The 20,844-nt window shown below is 41.1% G+C and overlaps 1 protein-coding gene across 30 annotated transcripts in view; it reads right to left on the bottom strand.

Moving 5' to 3' along the window:
* MAGI1 (membrane associated guanylate kinase, WW and PDZ domain containing 1) overlaps nucleotides 1-20,844 on the bottom strand; it is a 569,375-nt gene that overhangs the window by 51,065 nt on the left and 497,466 nt on the right. For all 30 annotated transcript variants that reach the window (XM_057507786.1, XM_057507776.1, XM_036878361.2 and 27 more), the window contains 2 exons: nucleotides 19,178-19,360; nucleotides 17,994-18,614 (listed from right to left, as the gene is read on the bottom strand). In XM_057507786.1, the coding sequence (XP_057363769.1) occupies nucleotides 17,994-18,614; nucleotides 19,178-19,360 (804 nt within the window). The remainder of the gene's footprint in view (nucleotides 1-17,993; nucleotides 18,615-19,177; nucleotides 19,361-20,844) is intronic.

Below are 20,844 nucleotides of genomic sequence, written 5' to 3'. Positions count from 1 at the left end.
TGCCAGGATCCTTTTATTCAGGAATACTGATTTTTGGGGTGATTCTTATCCAGGTTGTTTATTTTTAGCAAGGTAACTTAGGCATAGGACCAAGAAAGAGATCTAGGAGAGTATTCTAAATTTTCTCTTCGTAGGACACCAAATTCCTCAAATTTAAAGCCCCTCTTGAGACCTCTTTGCTATCCCCCACTACCACATGTGTCTCCAAAATGTATCCAGAATCCACCTGTCAGTCCATCTCAACTGCCACCACGTTTTCTTGCCTAGATGACCACAACAGTCAACAAATGGCCTCTCTGTTTCATCCTTCATCTTCTTTAAAAAATTATCCACACAGAGGCCAGAGACATCTTTCTATAGCATAAATCAGATTTTACGGTTTCCTGGCTACATGGTCCCTGTGGCTTCCCAACACAGCTTTGATGAAACACAAGCTTTTTGCCGTGTCTCACAAAATCTTCCGTGGACTGACCCCACCTGCCTCTTTATTTCCGACAACTCTTCCCCTTGCCTACACGCTCCAGCCAGGCTGGCACTCCTCACTTACGCACTATTCCTTTCATTCCTCTGGGCATTTTCCTTGGATGTTCCCTCTGCCTGGAATTCGGTGCCCGCAGACCTCTGTGTGGGTGGCTTCTCATCACTCAAGGCTCTCCCCAAATGTCACTTCTGCAGAGAAACCATCCGGGGATCCAGGGCGTTGGCAGATATAAAGTGATCCTTCTTGTCACACTTCAATTCACACAGCTCAGTTTCTTTGTTTTCATAGACCCTTTGACTCTCTAAAATTACTTGTTTACCATGTTTATTACTTACATTGTTTACTGGTAACATTTACTTGTTTATAGTCTCCATTCTAAGGATCTGGTATATCCAAGTTTAGGGTTAGTCCCCAGCCCTGGAACAAGACCTAATCCCAGTTAAACAGATGTCTTTCGGATGAATGTGTGAATGCACAGAGTTTGTGACATGCATTTGTATCCTGAGGGCTGCAGGAGGAGCTGAGGGGAAAGCGAAGGGCGGCTTGGCCTTTCTTTGGACCACCATCATCGCTGCTGTGACTCCTTAACAGCCCATGATACTTGGGCTGCTCCTTGATTTACTGGTGAGCTACCAGGCTCTGCTCAACTCACCACTGCCTCCTGCGAGGACGGCAAGGTTCTGCTGTGCCACCTTGTGTTCTCAATTCCCACCACAACAGAGGGCTCAGGGCTCAGATGGAATGGCAAGCTCACAGAGAATCCCCAAGCCCTAGTGACCGCAGCCCCAGCAAGTGGACATGTTCTCAGGGACTGTAAGAGTCTAAATAACTTTTTAGCTAAGGATAATGTCACATCTTTACGTAGAGAAGCAACTTTTATGATAAAACTGAGTTAAAAGGCTCCAAATGCCTTCCCCTTCTCCACAAAAAGCAAACAAAACACTCATGAATAAGAATACTTCAGGTTCTTTTCTGCAGCTAAATCCATTATTCTTTTGAGCAGTTTTAACAGCCTTATTGGTGTGGCGATCACTTTTCCGCCCCAACGTACTTTGGCAAAACAGGAGGGAAAATTCCCCTGTGTGCTTCGTAAGGGTGCCTGTGACTTGGCCATGTCAATTAACTTTATTACCAAACCGCTTAATTGTGACTGAATCCACCACTGGCATCATATCAAACTTTGCTCCAATCCCTTAAATTTAGGAAATCATATTAGCCTTAGAAACCACAGGTCATGGTTAACAATGGCCAGGCAATCCGACTTGGGAGTCCTGAAGCACTGCATTATTCAAAGTGTCTGGAAGTCAGAGCTAAAAAGCCATTTACTGGAGGGTCAGGTTTTTCCAAAGAGCAAAGGACTATGATGAGCAGCCCCATTCATCTCCCATGGAGATATCAAATGTCTTCAAAATCCTCTTGCTGAAACAATATCTAAAATGGTCTAAGTGGTTATAGGAAGTATAGAGGGAAAAATGCGGTTTCCTTGCCTCTGTCAATTTCTAATGAACAGCCTCCCAGGCAGCTATGGAGAGCAGAGTAAACGAATGCTTTGTTCGACTATCAGATTCCAGGTTTCGGTGAGTCAATACTCGTTTTGCCAATTGGATTCGCTTACCGGCACAATATGGGAATCAGTTTCAGCCCCACACACACCCGCTGAACACACACTGCCCCACTCAGGATGAATCTCAAATAACTTTTATAGGTCAACAACATTTAAGATGCAGGGAAAATTCACGAGCTGCAAGGCTATTTAACAAGATATTTTATCTGGGAACAAGATATATAACAGGGCAATGCCTTGAAGGAGTATTTTGCACTTATGGCAAGGAAGAGTAACAGAAATCCACATTGGAAATGAAATATACATGCTCGTCCAGGAAGCATTTACAGTAAGGAAGATATTCAACAAGTTTCTCACAGTGGAGATCAAACGCCAGGATCCTCTGGCTTCCTTTCCTGATTTTGGCTATTTCCTGCTGCTTTTTTCTCAGTAAATGAGGCGCTAGTCGGGCTTCAAGTCAGTGTACATGAGAACTTAATGCAAGCAAACACACCGGAAATGGATTTTTTAAAAATGTCAAAATTTTTGAGACTGCTTTTTACATACAAGACATCAGCCTCCTTGCGCACAGTGAATGTGCAGTTCCCGTAATTTTTCTCTTGCTTTTGGATCAACATATTCAGAACAAAAGAATTCATGAAAGAGTCTGACCAATAAAAGTAGCGTTATGTGAGGGCAACAAACAAGAGACAGATAAATCGGTCGGTCCCTGGCTTTGAACCCAAACTCAGCTCCCCCCTAAGTTAAGAGGCTGTGGAAGCAATGATCAGAGAAGGGGTTGGGGGCTCCCGTCGCCTTTCCCGAGCACAGTTTGGATTCCAGACCCCACTCACACACTGTCTCAGCACATGCTCCCTCCTATCCTATCTCCTCAGGGCCTCCTTCCCTGCAGCGTCAATTCCTGGATTTTTAGATTTCACGGACCAGCTAATTTTTGAAAAACAGATGTGAACAACTGTTTGCCAATTCTTTATTTTGCAAATGAAGAACTTTTAAAGGGGGGAGACAAATAACAATAAAACTATTGTTCCATGAGCAAAAATATATTCCAGCAGAAAATAAAAAAGACATAGGAAGGACATAATCTTATAAGGGAGAGTCCGTCACCTCAGAAAAACTTCATAAAAAACCTACTCTGTCCTGACTTTTCTCATTTTATTGTTTTCTGAAATTTATGTCACCACAGACCAGAGGGAACGCATCTCCAGCCACCTTTTCCCTTGCGGGTCTTCCTTTAAGCCTCTGCTTATCTCTTTGCTATCCCAGAAAATTATACCCACGTATTGCGAACAGCAGGACCACCTGAGTATCTGCTCCACCTCCGTTTTCAGCAGCCCCATCTGATCGGACAGAGTGATACACACCCCCCGGGACAGGGCTCACTGCAGGGACAGTAACTCCTCCTGTGCTGCACCCTCACTACCCCGCTGAGAAAGGTGCAGTTTCACTCATAGTTCAGATGACAGTGCGAAGGCTCAGGCACATTGCCCACCTGACCCAGGCTGTACTGCTCTCTAGCAGCAGAGAAGACTGAAGGGACACTGGGACAACTGGCCAAGTTGCTATTTCCATTACTGAGCCCTTGGAGAAGCCATGACTGGGAAGAAATGGGGAATTCTCACATGACATTTCTTCCATCCAAGTTAAACAAAAAATAATCCATAAACTGATTTTATTTGCACCTAAAAAATAAAAATTAGAACGCAGCACTTCCAAGAGTAAAACCAAGATAAGTGTCATGGGGTTATAGCAGTGGCTCTCCATCCAGGTTGATGTTGCCCTTCAGGGGACATCAGCAGGTCTGAAGCCCTTGTTGGACATCACCACGAGGGAGGAGAAGGGCGTGCTTCTGGCACCCTTTGGGTAGGGGTCAGGGATACAGCCAAATACCCTGTGAGGCACTGGATCGCCCTCATAACAAAGAATTATTCAGCCCGTGATATCAACAGTGCCTAGTTTGAGAAACTCTGGGATAAAAAACGACTGCCTCTTTTTCCTTCAATCACCAAAGTCTAAACGCAAATATTTTGGAGTGGGGGCAAACTACATAAACAAAAAAATCCCATTAATTCATGGGCAGTGCTATCATTTTTTAAATACAATCTTTTACCACGTTGACAAATGGTATCTATGGCAAAAGTAACCACAGAGAACATTTTTTAAAATTAGAAACAAAATAAATATCTAAGGGAGCAAAGACCTAATTCCAACTACCTCCAAGGGATAAAAAAAAAAAAAACTTTGATCAGAGTTTATGCAACTGTAAGAAAGCTTTTTAAAACATAGCTTTTTAGATGGGGACATTACACCAGGGCCAATGTACAAAACACTACCAAATAAAGGTCCAATAAAAATTCAGGTTTCTGAATGAGGTGAGCTGACAACTGTCAAGGGATAGAAACAGATGCCCTCTCTTAGGGAGTCTTATAACTGGAACGTGTTGCAGCTCCTAGCTATTAAAACTGCTACTCTATAATACAGCGCAAAAAGATCTTTTGAACTTTGCTTCAAGTGTTAAAATCTAATATACCATTTCTATAATGCTATATTAGATTTTTTTTTCATGGCAAAGGTAATAAACCCAATGAGATTTCCAGAAAAAGAATTAACTGTGAGAAAATGGGGAGGATGTGATTAATCACACGGTATTTTAGATATTTACTTGTATGTCATTCATCTACAAAGAGAGACTAGAATGGTGCTGAGTCTCTTTGATGAACGAGTGAACAGCATTCACTGCATATGTTGGAAAAAAAACATTGAGAACACTAGGAATGCAGAAATCAACAAGAATATGAAATAAACCCAGGTAGCTACATGGCACAAAAAAGGCATGCTTCACGTTGCCAGTGGAAACAGTGTTCCTAAGGACCCAATGTTACATTCAAAGACATGAAGGTTCTACCAAGGAGATTTCGGAACCAAAAAGGATTCTTTTCACAAATAGGGGGCGTCATTAATATCCAAGCAGTAATGCAGACAGGGGAAGTACCAGGCAAGGGATAAAAGTTGGGGAACTTTTTAAATCTGCAGGTGGCAAGGCAAAGACAGACTCAATAAAAACCATGGCAAATACTTACCTCCAGATGGTGGTAAAGAATGTGTGATTTAATCTGAAGGAAATGAAGGAAGGTGGAAAAATATTACAGAGTAAACTCTCTGAAAACATTCAGAACTGAAAAAGGCTTAGCAAAGAGGCTAGAAAAATACCTCTTACAATAAAGAGAAACTCAATAAAAGAAGGTTGGAAAACTATTATCAGAGAAACTGTTATAATAATGTTCCTCATAGTGAAGGCTTCTCACATGGGACACATCATCCGAAGGGGTGGGGAGGGAGGGGGATAACTAATAAATTAATTTTCATATGGAACCAAAGTAAGGGTAGAAATAAAACTTCAAAGTTTTATTTTATTCAGAACAGAATGTCTGAAGGTATCTGGTTTCTTTTGTTTAATAAAAAGTATAAATTAAACCAAAAAGAAAGATAAAGTACCCAGTTCAGAAAATTATGAGATGATGATGGTAAAAAGAACTTTCTAGGAAATGGGTTCACTGCAGGGCTATGCAACTCTCTTTAGAGCCTCACACAGGCTGCCTTGTGGTCTCAGACTGAGCTTTCCATGGGCACCGGGCAGGTATGTACAAGAGTGTGTGGCCAGCTGCAAGGTAAAAGGAAATGGCAGGACTGTGGCAAACTGAAATCACTGGTGCCAATGAAACTGCATTCAAATCTAATAATATGTTTTTAAAACATGTAACTAAAAATATGCAAGTGGGCCATGCCAAATACTGCCATGAACGACCAGTTTGCTGCTCTAAATCCTGCCCATACTTCAAAGCTCTGGCTAGTTCTCAATAGAGCAATTTTGCTCCCCGGTAGGTATCATTTGTCAACATCTGGAGACATTTTTACCTGTCACAACTTGGAGGGGGGGCGGGGATGGGGGCAGTTGTGCTACTGGCACCTACTGGGTAGACACCAGAGATGCTCATAAACACCTTACAATGTACAGGACAGACCCCAGAGAATGATCTGGCCCAGAAGGTCAATAGTGCTGAGGTTGAGACACTCTGCTTTAGCCTCACGTCACTCAAAAAGGCTCTGCTGTCATCCCTCATCCTCCATGATTCACTTCTTATCCAAGAAACATGTAGCACAGGTTCAGACTACATGTTACTGCTGGCAAATTCACATGTAAGTCTTGGTTCCCTAACTAGATTGGGAGTACCCCTTATCTTAGAGCTGTGCCCACAGAATGTGCTCAATTCTTGATTGATTATTAAGAACAGGTATGGTTCAACAGGAAAGAGGCTTGTCACAGGTATTATTAGGACTATGAAATTAACAAATGAAAACCAGCTACACACAACTCACATTTGGAGCATACAGAGCTCATAGTCCGGAGCACACAAGATAAGAGCTCATCAGTGGATCTCTTTCCCACCTTAACCTTTCCACTCAGAAGCCCAGACCCCAAGACAATGTCTACATTTCTCCTCCACTTGAATGTCAAATGGGCATTTCACATTTAACAGATCTGCGAAGGAACCTTCGATTCCAGATGTCAAAGTCTACCCACCCCTAGCCTAGGACTCAAATCTTAGATAGACACTGCCCAGGCCAAACACCCAAGGGTCATTTCTGACTCCTTGCTTTTCCTTTTCTTCTTCAACAGGGGCTGGCAAACCACAGCCTGTGGACCAAATAATGTTTTCTTGGAACACAGCCACTCCATTTGCTTCCAAGGAATAGAGCAGTGATGAAGAGACTGTATGGCCTGAGCAGCTAAAAGAGTTACTATCTGGCCATTTGCAGAAAGTTTGCACATCCCTATTACCATGTAAACTTAACAAGTCCTTTGGATTCTATGAAACATATCTCAAATCACTGACTACCCTCTGTTCCTGTTATTATCACTCTAATGCAAGCTGCCAACACCCTTCTCAAACCACTGCCAGGAGTCCTAACAGGTCTCCCCCTTTCCACACCTGCTTGTCTAAAATATATTCTTCACGCATAGCCAGAGAGACTCTCTAAAAATATCAATGAGAGCTTGTCCCTTGACTGCTTGAAACCAGGCTCATACTGAAAGTGAAACTTGAGGTCCTGACCCTGGCGCCTAATCTCCCAACTCCATCCACCACACCCCCAGCTCACTGTCTTCTGTTAACACTCACCTCTAGTACACTTCTTTCTCAGGGCCTTTGCACTGACTGGCCCTTCTTCCTGGAGTGCTGCTCCTTTCCCTGGAGTCACTCAAATCTTGCTGCCTCATCTACAGCCACCCACTCATGCCCACCCTGTAATTCTTGCTCATTTCACCCGGGTTTATTTTCTTCACAGTGCTTGTTCCTGGCTGTTAATTTTCTTGTTCATCTGTTAATTTCTGCCCTTTCCTTCCTCCAAAATAAAAGCTTCATGAAATCAGGAGTGTGCTTGTTTTGTTTGCTGATGATCCTGCCCTATTTCTGGTACCTAGATAATGCCTGGTACACAATATTAATGAATTTGTCCCCCCCAAAAAGGGAAAACAAAGCAACTGTTTTACATTCAAATTCAGCCTTGTAAGTAGAAGCACAGAATGACAGTCTGTAGCCTGTTAGTCATGCCAATAATTCTAGCTTGAAATTCCTACATTCTTCCAGATAGGTGAGGTGATGTTACTACTCCTTAATGAGAACTATAAATCATACACACATTTACAATAATGCACAAAACCAACTCAGTAGATTAAGTTTACTTTCAAGGAAGATGAGACAGTGCTTCACAGAAAATAATGCAGAAGTTTTAGGTGTGGCAACCACCCTGCATTTCTGAATAAAACCAAACCATCCAATCAAGCCTAAAACAGCACATAAATGTCAGAAAAAGTAAGTTTAAAAATTGTAAGACCAAAAATCCACTAAAAACTGTAAGACCAAATATCAGAGGTCTTTAAGAAGTTGAAAGTAAGGGCTAAGTTTTATGCCATACATAATGAAAGACAGAACTGAAACAGAGACATTTTTATATTTATCTTATCTCTTGCTATAAATCATCTCAAATATAAATGTGACTTAATATTCTATAAAGAATTCTCAAAATCCTTGAGAACTTTAAACCATGGCCAATAAACCAAAATAGCAACATAAAACTGCATTACTAATAAAGGCCAGAAGGCTCCTTAACAGCAAATGGAAATGCCATCCTGTTTAGCACCATGGAGGTGCTAGGAAGTTTGCTAATTTTAAGTTGAACAACTTCTAACAGCCAGGAAGACATTAGGCACCACAGCAGATCTGACAAGAGGACTCAGCTTCTAAAATCATTAGGAAAACCAATCACTTAGTAAAAAAAAACTTATACTAAGTAAGGTAGGCAAGGCAGTCAATGAGTTTGAGATACCAAATAAGATAAATACACCAAGGAGACTTTAACATCTTTCTGTTTTAAACAGAGTTGTGATAAACTGTAAGCTAATAGCTCATGTGGAAGATTATGTATTATCCTACACATAAGAATTTAAGTGATTTTTTTCCTTGCATTTTAAAGTTTCTTCCTCTTTTTGCATTAAATTCACTACATAATAAAAAAACATTTTAAGGAAGCTCCTTAAACATGTCTGATCTAATTCCCGGTTAGTGCAGACTTCCAAATCCCTGCTAAAATTTACGACTGTCATTCGGATAGTGCAGTTTGCCTCAAGTGCTAATACTTTACTAGCCTGTTAAGTTCTCAGACTCTCAATTCCTTGTGACCCCCTAACATCTAGTTAACACATGTAAAGAGCCTAGAGCCGCGTCTATGTATGGAAAGAATTAACTAAATAGGACCCATTATCATTATTCTGTTTAAAAGAAAATCCATTCACCATGAAGTTGCCTTGAACTCCATATTTTTCTTTCATTCAAAGATATAAAAACAAGGGAAAGGGTGAAAAAAGGATATTGAACATTTCACTTTTGAGGGTAAAATCATCAAAATCTGCAGGCCAGCGCTGGCCGAAGCACGTTCTGTGAGGATGGAAATGTCCTGTATTGTCATTATCCCATAAGGGAGCCACTAGCCCCACGTGGCTACTGAGCTCTTGAAATGTGGCCAGTTGGATCAGAGAACTGAATTTCACACTGTTGCAACTTTAATTAATTAAATAGCCACATGTAGCTTGTGACACCTGCAGTGGATCCTGGAGAACATGCCTACTGGGCCAGCATGATTCACTGACATGGTTCTCCAGTGTCTTGGCCTCTGGCTCTGACTGACTGCGGTTGGGAGTCAGGCTCTGTCACCTTTTGGGGTGTGATTTTGAAGTGGGCAATCTCCTGCTCACAATACCCTCAGCTGCGATTAGCAGTCTCGCCTAAGAAAGTTCTCTTGAGGATTTGAGGAAACAAAGAGGCTGACATGCATTCATATTTTTCATTTAACATATGTATGAAGACCTTTAATGTGCCAGGCACAATTTTAATGGTGGGTATAAAGTGGTGATGAGACAGGGATCGTGGGTTTAGGCAGAGTAGGGTGAGGGACTCCAGAAGAAAAAAAAAGGCAATGCAAGATAATTACAGCCAAAACAATGTAACAATGTGCAAAGAAGTCCTTATCGAAACTCTGTGTTAAGCGTTACCCAAAGTCAGAGTCACACTAATTCTTTAGGATAAAGATACCAGACTAGGAATATAGACATTCTTCAGTGAAATCAGTTAAAGCTTAAAAGGCCAGGAGCAACTTGTCCTGGAATGTTTGAGTGTTCTGCAGATAAAGAAGAGTATCTCAGCATAACCTGTGACTTCACTGTATTAGTTAGATCATGACACTGTACATTTTACCTTAGCCTGCTAAAAGGCCTAGTTTATTTTTAACTGTACCTATGTGCTGTTTTTCATTCTGTAATCCTAATCAAGTAATCTGTAATCTGAGCAAAAGTTTAATTTAGTAAGCACGCCCAACTATAAGCAGCCCAAAAAGTTAAGAAGTAAGATTCCTAACACACTCTAGCAAACAGGAACAGCCCAGCCCACCTTGGGGACAGGGCAGGCAGTCTAAATCGATATGTTCCCAGAGGGAAACTGCTATCCTGAGAAAGAATCAGAGCAGCAAATTTCTTCTGTTACTCATCAAAAATGAGCATTCTGGGACCACTCAACAAGTCTGCACCCCTAGCCCTTTACTCCCATTCCTGAAAATCCTCAACTGCGCATAAAACCCCTAGCAACAAGCCAACCACGGACTCGCTTGTCCCCTCGTGACATGAGCCAGGAGCTCTGTCCTCTCACTGTTTCTCTAAATAAAAGCCTCTACCCTGGCTCTCCTACCTTGGGTGTTTGCTAAGTTCATTCTTTGACTCTGCAAACAAGAACCCGGCATCAGTGAGACCAGATCCCTCCTCTCATGGAGATCACAAGTCAGTGTAAGTGCCGTGGGAGAGGAGGGCTGAGCGGAAAGTGACTGTGGTGGGTGCCCTTGGTTTTCTATGGAAGGGTGAGAGCAGGTCTCTCAGAGGAAGGGGCCTCTGAGTAGAAGCCTGAAGGACATGTGAGAGAGAACCCTGTGGCTCCTGGGATACAGACAGAGGGAAAAGAATGGCCTGGCTAAGGAGTTTACTCTGGATGATGGGAAGCCATTCTGATATGAGGAGTGACGTGGTTCAACTGACTTTAAATCCCTCTGGCTGGAGAATGGACTGTAGGAAGCATTGAGATCTGCTGCAAGGCCGGTGGTGTATGACTGACAGCAAAGGCGAGGGGAGAGGTGGGCAGCACACCCAGCCTGGGCATGCAGAGGAGAGCTAACAGCATCAGCTGATATGAATGTATCACTATGAGGATGTCACTCTGCAAGCAACATGATTTCCTTTTGGAGGCCCTGCAGCTCAATTTAAGAGATTCTGGGAGTCAAATACTTAAGTGGTGCAATTTGCAATTCATTCTCCAGTCTAAGACCAGAGGGTAAAGAGAAGAGGGCGCTGATCACCCAGGTTTAATTTCCTGGCACACAGCTCACTGAAGGTCTAATTATGATGGTTTTGCATCATTTCAGAAGGAAACACACACACACATACAAAGAGGATCTAATGCTAATGATGTTTAAATGATGAGATTAGATATTGCTTTCCCTATTTGGATCAATGATGATTTAATGAACTAAATATCACCAGTAAATTTTGATGAAAATTAAGTCACATCAATTTGCCCAGGAACTTAAGGCCTCATTTATTCATTCATCTGTAAGATATACTCCTCAACAGTTATGGTACTGGAGATTCTTGTCTATAAGCCAAGAGGCTGCTTAGCATGGTAGTTAAAAGCTCATCTTAACTACCAACATTACAGGGTTCAAATCATGATTTAGCCTCTAATCAGCTTCTGGGTGATTTTGGGTAAATCACCTAACCTCTCTGGACTTCAGCATCCTCTAAAATGGAGCTAAGGTTTTACTTACTTCAGAGGGCTCTTTTGAATTATGATATATAAAATGCTTAGAACCAACTCTGCCTGGCACATCAGGGAAATGTTTACTGTTGTTATCATAAATGGTTTGAGCAAGGAGGAGTCTTATACACGCTTTGCCCAACCAAACCAAGTTTCCCCTTTGCACACTAAGCAAATTGAGCTTCAACATTTCAACACCAATAACAAAAACAATTCTTTTGAGTTTTTTTTCCCTAACATAGGGGCTAAGAATCACTGCCTTTACCTTTCAGACAATGCTACTCAGAATAGCACTGCAAACTGATGGCAGTTCACTGCAGCCACAACAGTGGAGCATCCTGACAGTGTATTTACACATGTGCATGTTTATGACCTGTGCCGTGCTAACAAGCCTGACACCCAGTGAGTACTCAATCAGTGACAGTGGTGACGACCACTAGCATCGCCACCACCATTTCATATCTTATTTTTTGCCTTTTAACATCTCTTTATCATCTTCCTAAAATTATGAGATATGACTGTAAAGCTATACAATTAATTTCCTATTATGACATGTGGCGCAAGTTTAATTTATTCAGCTAGCATTCACTGAGACCTTACCACACGCCAGGCTCCCCAGGAGGTTCCAGGGATACAAGAGTAAAAGGTGGACATACTCTTTTACTCCTCGTCTCCCTCCCACATCCTTCCAGAATCCTAACATTTCATTACTTTATACTCAGGTCCTAAAGTTACTTAGTGACCTGACAAACTGTGCAGTATACAGTTTCTGCAAGCTGGGAGGCACTGCATTGCTTCTGTGACTATTGTGATCAGCAAAAGCCACTGAGAAATTTTGCTCAAAACCACCATCTCTGAAATCAAATTCTCCCTACTAGTCTCCTCCTCTGAAATAGAAAAATAGAGAATTCAGGAGCTAAAATGGGTCTTAGGGAAAAGAGAAATCTGTTGCTTACATAAAGTAGACTTTAAAAGAAGAGTATGACTCAGAAATGAAATTTTGTTTAGTTTTATAAACTTATTTCCTCCCAAGTTACATGTCATAGAACCCAAACTATGGGATCCATGAAGGCAGGGGCCTAACATGGTTACAACTCTGGTTGTACCAACAAAATTGCCAGTGGAGCTTCTAAAAAATATAGATGTGTGGTGATCATGCACTCTGATTAAGATAATATAGGTCTGGGCTAACTTTTTTTTTTTTTTTAAAGCCACCACCCCTTCCCAGTTGTTTCTGATATTAGGCATTATCAGAAAAACATCATTAATTTATGGTGTAACTAGTTCTGTGTCAGCAGTTAGCAACGATGCTACCTGATTTTATTTCCCTCACACAGACACGTGCAAAGTAACTATCATCAGTTTCGTTTTTTTTCAGGTGACTTGCCTAGGGTCACAAAGCAAGTCAAAGTGGGAGCTGGGATTTGAACTTGCAGCCTGTAGCTCTGGAATCTTGTGCTCTTTTCTCTATACCTCTGTTAAAAACAACACAACAGGAATTACCACAAGGCAGTCATCATGCAGAATGAGCCTCCTTTGGCAGACCATGGCTCCCCTGGCTAGAAGTAAATGCAAATGAGGTTCTGATCAGAGACCAGTCCCTAACTCTCTACGACATTGCAGAATCTGCTGTTAAGGCACAGCTGTCCCCCAAAATTCCTAGACTCCCTGGCAAAAGTTGTTTTTATGACAGGATTGCCCTTGATTATCTTTGAGCTGAACAGAGCTGCGCTATTGCCAATACCATTTTTTTGCACCTGGATTAAGACTTTTGGGGAAATTGAGACTCAACTATGTAAGATCACTGAATATGCCAGTTGGCCTAGAAAAGTTGAGTTCTTCAATGAGGTCTTTCTTTGACTCTTTGATTCTGACTGCTTTGGATCTTAGGGACCATGACTTGAGTAAACTCCAGACATAGGGAACTATCCTGTTTATAATAATCATGATGCAGTTGACCCTTGAAAAATATGGAGGTCAGAGGCATCAATCTCACACACAGTAAGAAATTCACAAGTAACTTCTGACTCCCCCAAAACTTAACTATTAACAGCCTACTATTCAACAGAAGCCTTATCAGTAACATCGTTGATAAACACTTATTTTTGTACATTATATGCATGTTTACGTATTCTTACAATAAAGTAAGCTAGAGAAAAGAAAATATTTTTTTCAAACTGTCCCAAATCTCGAAAACATTTTCCAATATATTTATTGAAAAAAATCCACATATAAGTGGATCTGCCCAATTCTAACCCATGTTGTTCAAGGGTCAACTGCAGGCTCGTTGGTGCACTATATTCTCTCAAAAAACTTTAAAGCCATGTTTGCAGCTGCCCTCTGCCAAATAAATGATCTCCCTAAGAATGGAACATAAGAAAAGGAACCAAGAGAGTGACTGACTTAAAAAAATGGAAACCTGAAGTCGTTACCCATGAAAACCACAGAGTCAGCAAAAAGACACAAAGGATCAACAAATTTTTGAGAACTTCCAAGCAGTATCTGAGAGTGAGCATGATACCTTGAATTTTCATTCCATCTCTCAGTTAGCTGAGACTGATGAAAATGAGGGGGACTGTTAAAAACAAGACAACAGGCCCAAAATGGAGTCACTTATGCTAAGCCCCATGGAACCACACCAAGATTTACTACCTAATTATATAGTTCAGCTTCTCCCAGTAATGAAATCTTAAACCAATCAATCTGGAATCCCCTGCTCAGCACTAGTCAGATAATCTGCCTGATATACCCACGTACCCTTGCCATCCCCTAAGGGAAAGGAACTTTGCAATAACCAAACTGCATTTTTTTTTTTTGCTTGTGCAACCTCCTTATTCCCACTCCCTTCTGCCTACAGGAGTCTTCCATTTTGTACAGCGTCCTGGAGTTCCTTTCTGTCTGCTAGAGAGGGATGCTGTCCCATTCATGAATCACTGGACAAAGCCAATATAATCTTTAAGACTTACTCTGTTGAATTTTGGCTTTTTAACACATCAGTCAGGCCTTTGCATAAAATTAGAGCCAAAAGGGGTCACCATAAAGAGGACCTAACTCAAAATACTCTTTTTTTTAATAAAAAATGAATCTCAGCACAGGAATAGTAACCGAGTCAGAGGTAGAAAGAAATAGAGGTGGGCCGCTGGCATCCCCAGTTCAGCCTTCCTCTTCAATATGTGCTTTCTTTCCAAAGCAAAACATACAATTTCCACTTTCCCAAAATTTAGCCATATCTCTTGAAACAGAATATTCTTACTCAACCCAAAATTTCGTCTTAATGAGTACCCCACCTACTCATTGGTATAAATTTGCCAAATATACAAAATACTTTACGCAGAGGTGCACAGGTAATTTTGCCACATATAATACAATCCCTTTTTTTTTAAGTAAAAAATTTTATGGGACAGATTCTCTATCTTCTATAAATTAAAAAAACCCATTAAAAATAGTCATTTCCTAGTGAGATTTTTCTAAACACCTCAAAAAAATCTAGACCCATGCTGATGTCAGGTGACAGAGTGTCTGAATGCAAATACTATGTAGAAAATTTAAAAATGAAAAACATTTTCCTGACTGGCCAGCAGAGGGAGAAGACAGGACAAGCCAGGCATGGGAAGAAGGGGCTGCCCCTTGAAGAACCTGACAGAGGGACCAGCAGGTAGGGACATGTCTACAGGGAAAAGCCTTGGAAACAAGTCAGTCATGGTCCCAGCTGCCAGAGCATGGGGGTGGACACCTCCAACAACTGCAAGCCTCACCCAGGAAACTGACCCCAGAGATTTACAAATCATATTTCAATTGTATCTCTGCTTGGTGTCCAAGTCTGTGGGCAGTGGGTGGGGGGAATGAAAAATACTAACAACCAAAATGTGCCTGATCTTGAGAATGACAAATATGAAAACTGAGCCTGGGAGATTAAGAATTAAAACAAAACAGAAACATAACCAGTTCTGCTTCAAAGTGGAAAAGGGCCAGTTCTTTAAGCCATTGGAAGCCTCTATCCTCAAAATTTGATTTCCTGAGAATCAAGAAAATTGTTGAGTTTATCAATTCTGCTTATGCGGAGTTCTGACAGAAATGAGATTCATTAGAAAGAATCAGTGAAGTAGCCATTTACTTTCTCATTTAACCTAGCTGCTGTCTTTGTTGCTTCATCAAACCTTCTCATTTACATCCCCACCAAACAGGAGTGATGATTAAAATGTCAGCCCCAATTCAAATAACTAATGTATGGCAGAAACAAATATATGTATATGTTTTCTGGGAAGATTAATAGTAGCTGGGGTTGGCCTGCCAACTACAGATGTGCAGACCTTCTCTCCGATACATAAATCAAACATCAGGCATAAGGCATATTTTAAAGACTGCTGATGTTACAGTGATTTTAAATTACTCAGGTCCTGGTATAAACTATGTAGATATTGATTAATGTGGCAATATATTCTACATCTTTCCATATTAATTTAATGTTATAAAATGTAATGGCAGTAAGAAAAAGGAGGTTGTAGATATTAAGAAGAGGGAATGCAAACATATTTGAAATCAACGGTATGTTTCTATAATCAACTGTTTGCTTGTTTGGGCATATTCACTCACTACAATATGGTTCCAGTAACCATTAGGAGATTGTTATGAGACTTTATTTTTTGGCCCCCTTAAAAGTGAATTTAATAAAAAAAGAAAAAAAACTGAGTACAGTGAAATGAAAGAAATGAAGGAACAAATATATCAGGTTAGGAGACCAGGTGGCTTATGACTGTCAAATGAGCAGTGGCTGAAACAGAGGCCTCCCCAATGAACCAACAGTTCTTTAAAAGTATTTTAAGAGTTGTCTAAAAGTTTCCAAGTTATTGGCCACTGGAATCAGAAGTTACCAACATCAGTGATCTTCAGATGAAGCGGGCGGAGCACTGCACTGGAATCCAGAGGCGTGAGGTGAACTTCCCAGTCACTTCCATGGGGAGGCTTCCCCCACCTTTCAGTACATGGCAGAAACGAGGTGAGAGGCATGTGCCGATATGAAAACTACTTTGTAAATGGCCAACTTATCTATAAGTGCCAGGTGCCTTCCCCCTCATCATCATTCGTATGCTGAAGTCACTTCCTACTGCATCTCAACCACTATTTAAAAGACAATTATCTCTGTGGTCAAGTGATGTAGGTACAAGAAGAGACTTTGAAATGTTGTCAATGGACTTAACATTAAAAAAAAATAAAACCATGTGCACAATGGATTTTATAACTGTTCAAGGAGAGTTGATGGAGCATTTTTATTCTCATAGACAGCTGCTCTGAATTTTGGATTTCCTTCCAGTGGCTCCAATCAAATTGATCACAACGTACAGCTTCCTGACAGCATGAGAACATGGCTGCTTTGACATAAATGAGCTGCTCTGCTGCAACAGAACCAAGAGAGAATAAAAGTGATTCTTGATCACTTTTCACAGGGTCAGAATATGTTGTGCATGAATCAAATCATTTTGGCAAGGACTGGGGGCACAACCAATCTCACGCCCATTGTGGGAGGTGACCAGTCAAGACAGGTCACAAAAACAAATGTAAGAGCAAGACATTTCAATATTGTGGATAGTATTTCTCAGTGTGAGGTCCTGGGAGTTCTGAGGGGGCAGGGCTAGGGGGCTACAGGTAGGGGAAAGAAAGAAGTCTAATGACTCAAGTTTTAGAACACACCACTTCTCTGAGAGCCTTAGCCACTTCATCAAAATGTGAATTTGTTGAAATATGCCTTTAATAACAATTGATGGGGCTGTTGTTCCTGTCAAGTATAAATGATTCATTCATTCATTCAATACCCATTCATTCATAAACACCTAGCAAGACTCAAGTATTGTGTGAAATGCTAGGGATATAGCTGTCAACATGTAGACAGGGGCTCTGGCTTTATGGATAGTGTATTCTAGTGAAAAAATAAGTAATTATACAAAATAACGACTTGTGATAATAAAGAGATTACATGAAGTGTTGGTGGGGGCTACTAAAATAAGTGATCAGGGAAGCCCTCTCTCAGGAGGACACTTGAATGATACAGAGCGAGCCAAGAGAAGAGCTGAAAAAAGAGTGTTCTGAGAGGAGGGGACAGGAAGTGCAAAGGTGAGACAGAAAGAGCTTGGAGCACTAAAGGCAGTTCAGAGAAGAAGCCAGGTGGCTAAAGCGTAGTGAGGAAGGGAGGGAAGCACGAGATGAGCCTGTAAGCATGGCTGGAGCCATATTTTGCATGCATCTTATGCAGGCCGGGCTCAGGAAACTTAAAGGATAAAGGTTTCAAGTGTTTTTATAAGGCACACTCTCATTTACATTTAAAAGTATCAGGTGGTCTACCCGTTTAACCTAATGTATACACACAACCTTTCTTCTAAAGAGGCTAGCATTTGGAGAAACCAGAGGGCATTTTGAATGTATTTGCAAATATTTAAATGAAAATGATCTTTAAGGAGAAGACATTTAAAAAGCTCCAAATAACCAGCAAGTAAAACAATGGATTAAAAAAAAAATCAAAGAACAAAATAAACCTACATACCTCCTCGTTGCACCAACAATGTGACCTCACTTCCCTTTGGACACTCGATCAGCATATCCACGACCTGATTGTGAGTCATGGCCTGCACATTCTTCTTATTGACTTCCACAATAAGATCCCCCTCTTTCAGGCCTCGGCACCTTGGACTGTCAACAATCTGTTTCACTCTTTGGCCGCCACCCCCAGGACTGTCTGCGATAGTAAAACCAAAGCCCATCGGCCCTTTGACTATATGAACCGTTATGAGTTCCGGCTGTGTGGCTATGGAGGAAGCCAAAGAGACAGTGTCATTAGGGTAACCATGGGAACCGTTTGAAGCCACATCAGCAGGGCTGCTTGGCCTGGCGTCCTTCATGCTGTTGACTTTGCCTGTTTTGCTACTGTGACTGGCTGGCGAATCATAGGTTTCTTGCCCATTCACAATAATTGGTTCTTTATCCAAAATGGCCACCGAGGTCACTAAACTTGTATTGGGGTCATCAGGGTCAAAAGGCAGTGGATAACCTCGGCAGAGTTCAAGGTCCACGCTGGCACCAATAGGGATCGACTGGAAGATTTTCACAACTTGTGCATGCGTGTGTCCCAAAACACAGGTGTCATTCACACTGACAATTACATCTCCTGCAAAAAAAAGGTCAGAGTTTGGGGTTAAAAAAAAAATCAGTATCCAGAAAAGCCGTATCAAACTAATACTATAGAATTCTACCAATAGGAAACTGAACTGAAAAGTGCATTTGGGATGGTACTATAGGGCAGAAACAGACTGCCTCCAATAATTATTTTCACTGCTAATAAGGCATTCTCTTAGCACATAGCACCCTTGCTACTAATGGAAATATAATGATCACTGAAAGAATATTGGAGGTTTCTGCTGGAAAAAAAAAAATCTCCCTGCAGAAATCTGAATTTAAAATTCATTTTTTTCCAAATGGATCTACATTTTTAGTAAATTACTGCTTTACTGGACTCTACTGCACTCTAGCACATCCCCAGAGTTAAAAGGGCTTCAAAGGTTTTCACGTATACCAGGAAATGCAGTTATGCAGCAGAGGAATTGTACTCATCTGCACAGCTTTTAAAGGCCATGTATAAACTCATGAGGTCATGATGTCGTTCAGTCTTGTTTAGGTGCCAGGGAGCAGTCTCACCACCCAGGAAGGGCCAGGGCCAAGTGGCATCTCTACCTGTTTCCATCTTGCCGTCCAATGCGGCAGGGCCATCAAGGACCAAGCTCTTAATCTGCAGAAACTCGTCAGGTTCATCCCCTCCAACGACAGTGAAGCCAAACCCGCGACTGCTTTTCCGCAGCTTCGTGTGAATGAATTTGCCTTTCAACTCAGAAGGGTTTCGTGTAAAAAAGGGTTTGCCTAGATTAAAACAAGAGAAGTACAAGGAACGTCACCACGAGTGAAAAATTGAACTAAATAGGAAATGACAGACTTTTACAGATCACTCTCCAAGCTCCTGCACTGGGGCATTTGGGCCACAATGGGCTCAGATACTAAGAAAGTCCTCTCTTGATGTCAATAGTAAACATGCTCCTTTGTTGAAAGAGGGGATTATGGCACATAAAGCACAGAGATCCATAAAGATCCAAAGGACGTATAAGAGAAGGATGAAGCTAGTGTCCATCGCCCGACACACTTCCTTGGTTTTCAGTTCATGTAGTTTAACACCAATTGAGTTGCCCTGAGCTCCTTCACAAAAAACGGAGCGGGTCTTTGCTTTGTGTCTTTTGTTTTGTTACACTATTTAAAACTTTTGTTTTATTTTGCACTAAAGCTTCCAGTGAGTGGGCTTGACTTCCACTTGTAAAATCAATTCAGCACAAAATTAGTTTTTAATCAAACAGAAAACTCCTTCTGAAAATACACATATAATATGAGGAAACATATTATGGTCACAAAGAATACTTCCATAAAAATGTAGAACCACTACTTCCAAAATTAAGAGTCATGACTTTACTTTTAAATTCTAAATTCAACTGATTTTTTCCTATTAATTTGCTTTTTTTTAAACAACTTGTGAAATGGCCATGACATGTCTGCTGCTAAAATTTACTATTTAAAAAAGAGTTAGAACCTGTGGCTTAGATGATTTAAAAAAAATAAAATGAAATGAAAAACCTCAACTAAACAAAATACTTACTAAGAGCCATAGAGTTCAAAATTCAGTTATCTAATTTTTAAAAAATTGATAAAGAGCAAAATGCCTCCCAAACATGGTATCTAAGCACTTACTGAGTTTTCCTGATAACATTTACAAATAACATTTTGTACACAAACCAAAAACTTTATTTTGGGTTTTGTAAGTTGGGCATTTCTCTGGAATTGAGAAACTCACTAGAATGTCTCTGGTTATCCCAAGTAGCAGACATAACTTTTCACTCAAACTCTTTCACCTCTCCTGCTTATACTTCCTATTTCTTGCTTGCCACAGCTTTGCCACCTGCCCTATTTCCTTTTTATCAGAAATGTTATCCTCCACCCCAACAGCCCTCCCAAAAAAAAGACCAGGACAAGTCTCCATAAACCCCTTGCATGAGAGTCTGGCACCCAGGAAAGAAAGTTATTTTTGGTTATCCATATCTCAAAGGCCTTTTTTTAAAACGTGTCTGGGCACACATACAATTTTTAATTGCATATTTCAGAAGTCTCTCGCTCTTAAAAAGGCTCCTTTAAATTGCCTAGAGTCGGGTCTGCTCACTAGCCTCCTCCTCTCTCAGTCTCAAGGCTGGGTGGAAGCCTGACAAACTACAGCCATGTCACCATGGCTAAAGAAAGGCAAGACCTAGCAGGATACAGCAGGCAAGCTCGTGTGCCAGGGCACCAGGAAGGTGCTCACTGCAGTC

The sequence above is a fragment of the Manis pentadactyla genome, chromosome 1 (genome assembly GCF_030020395.1).
Source record: "Manis pentadactyla isolate mManPen7 chromosome 1, mManPen7.hap1, whole genome shotgun sequence".
NCBI lineage: Eukaryota > Metazoa > Chordata > Mammalia > Pholidota > Manidae > Manis > Manis pentadactyla.
This window is presented reverse-complemented; position numbering and strand designations above follow the sequence as displayed.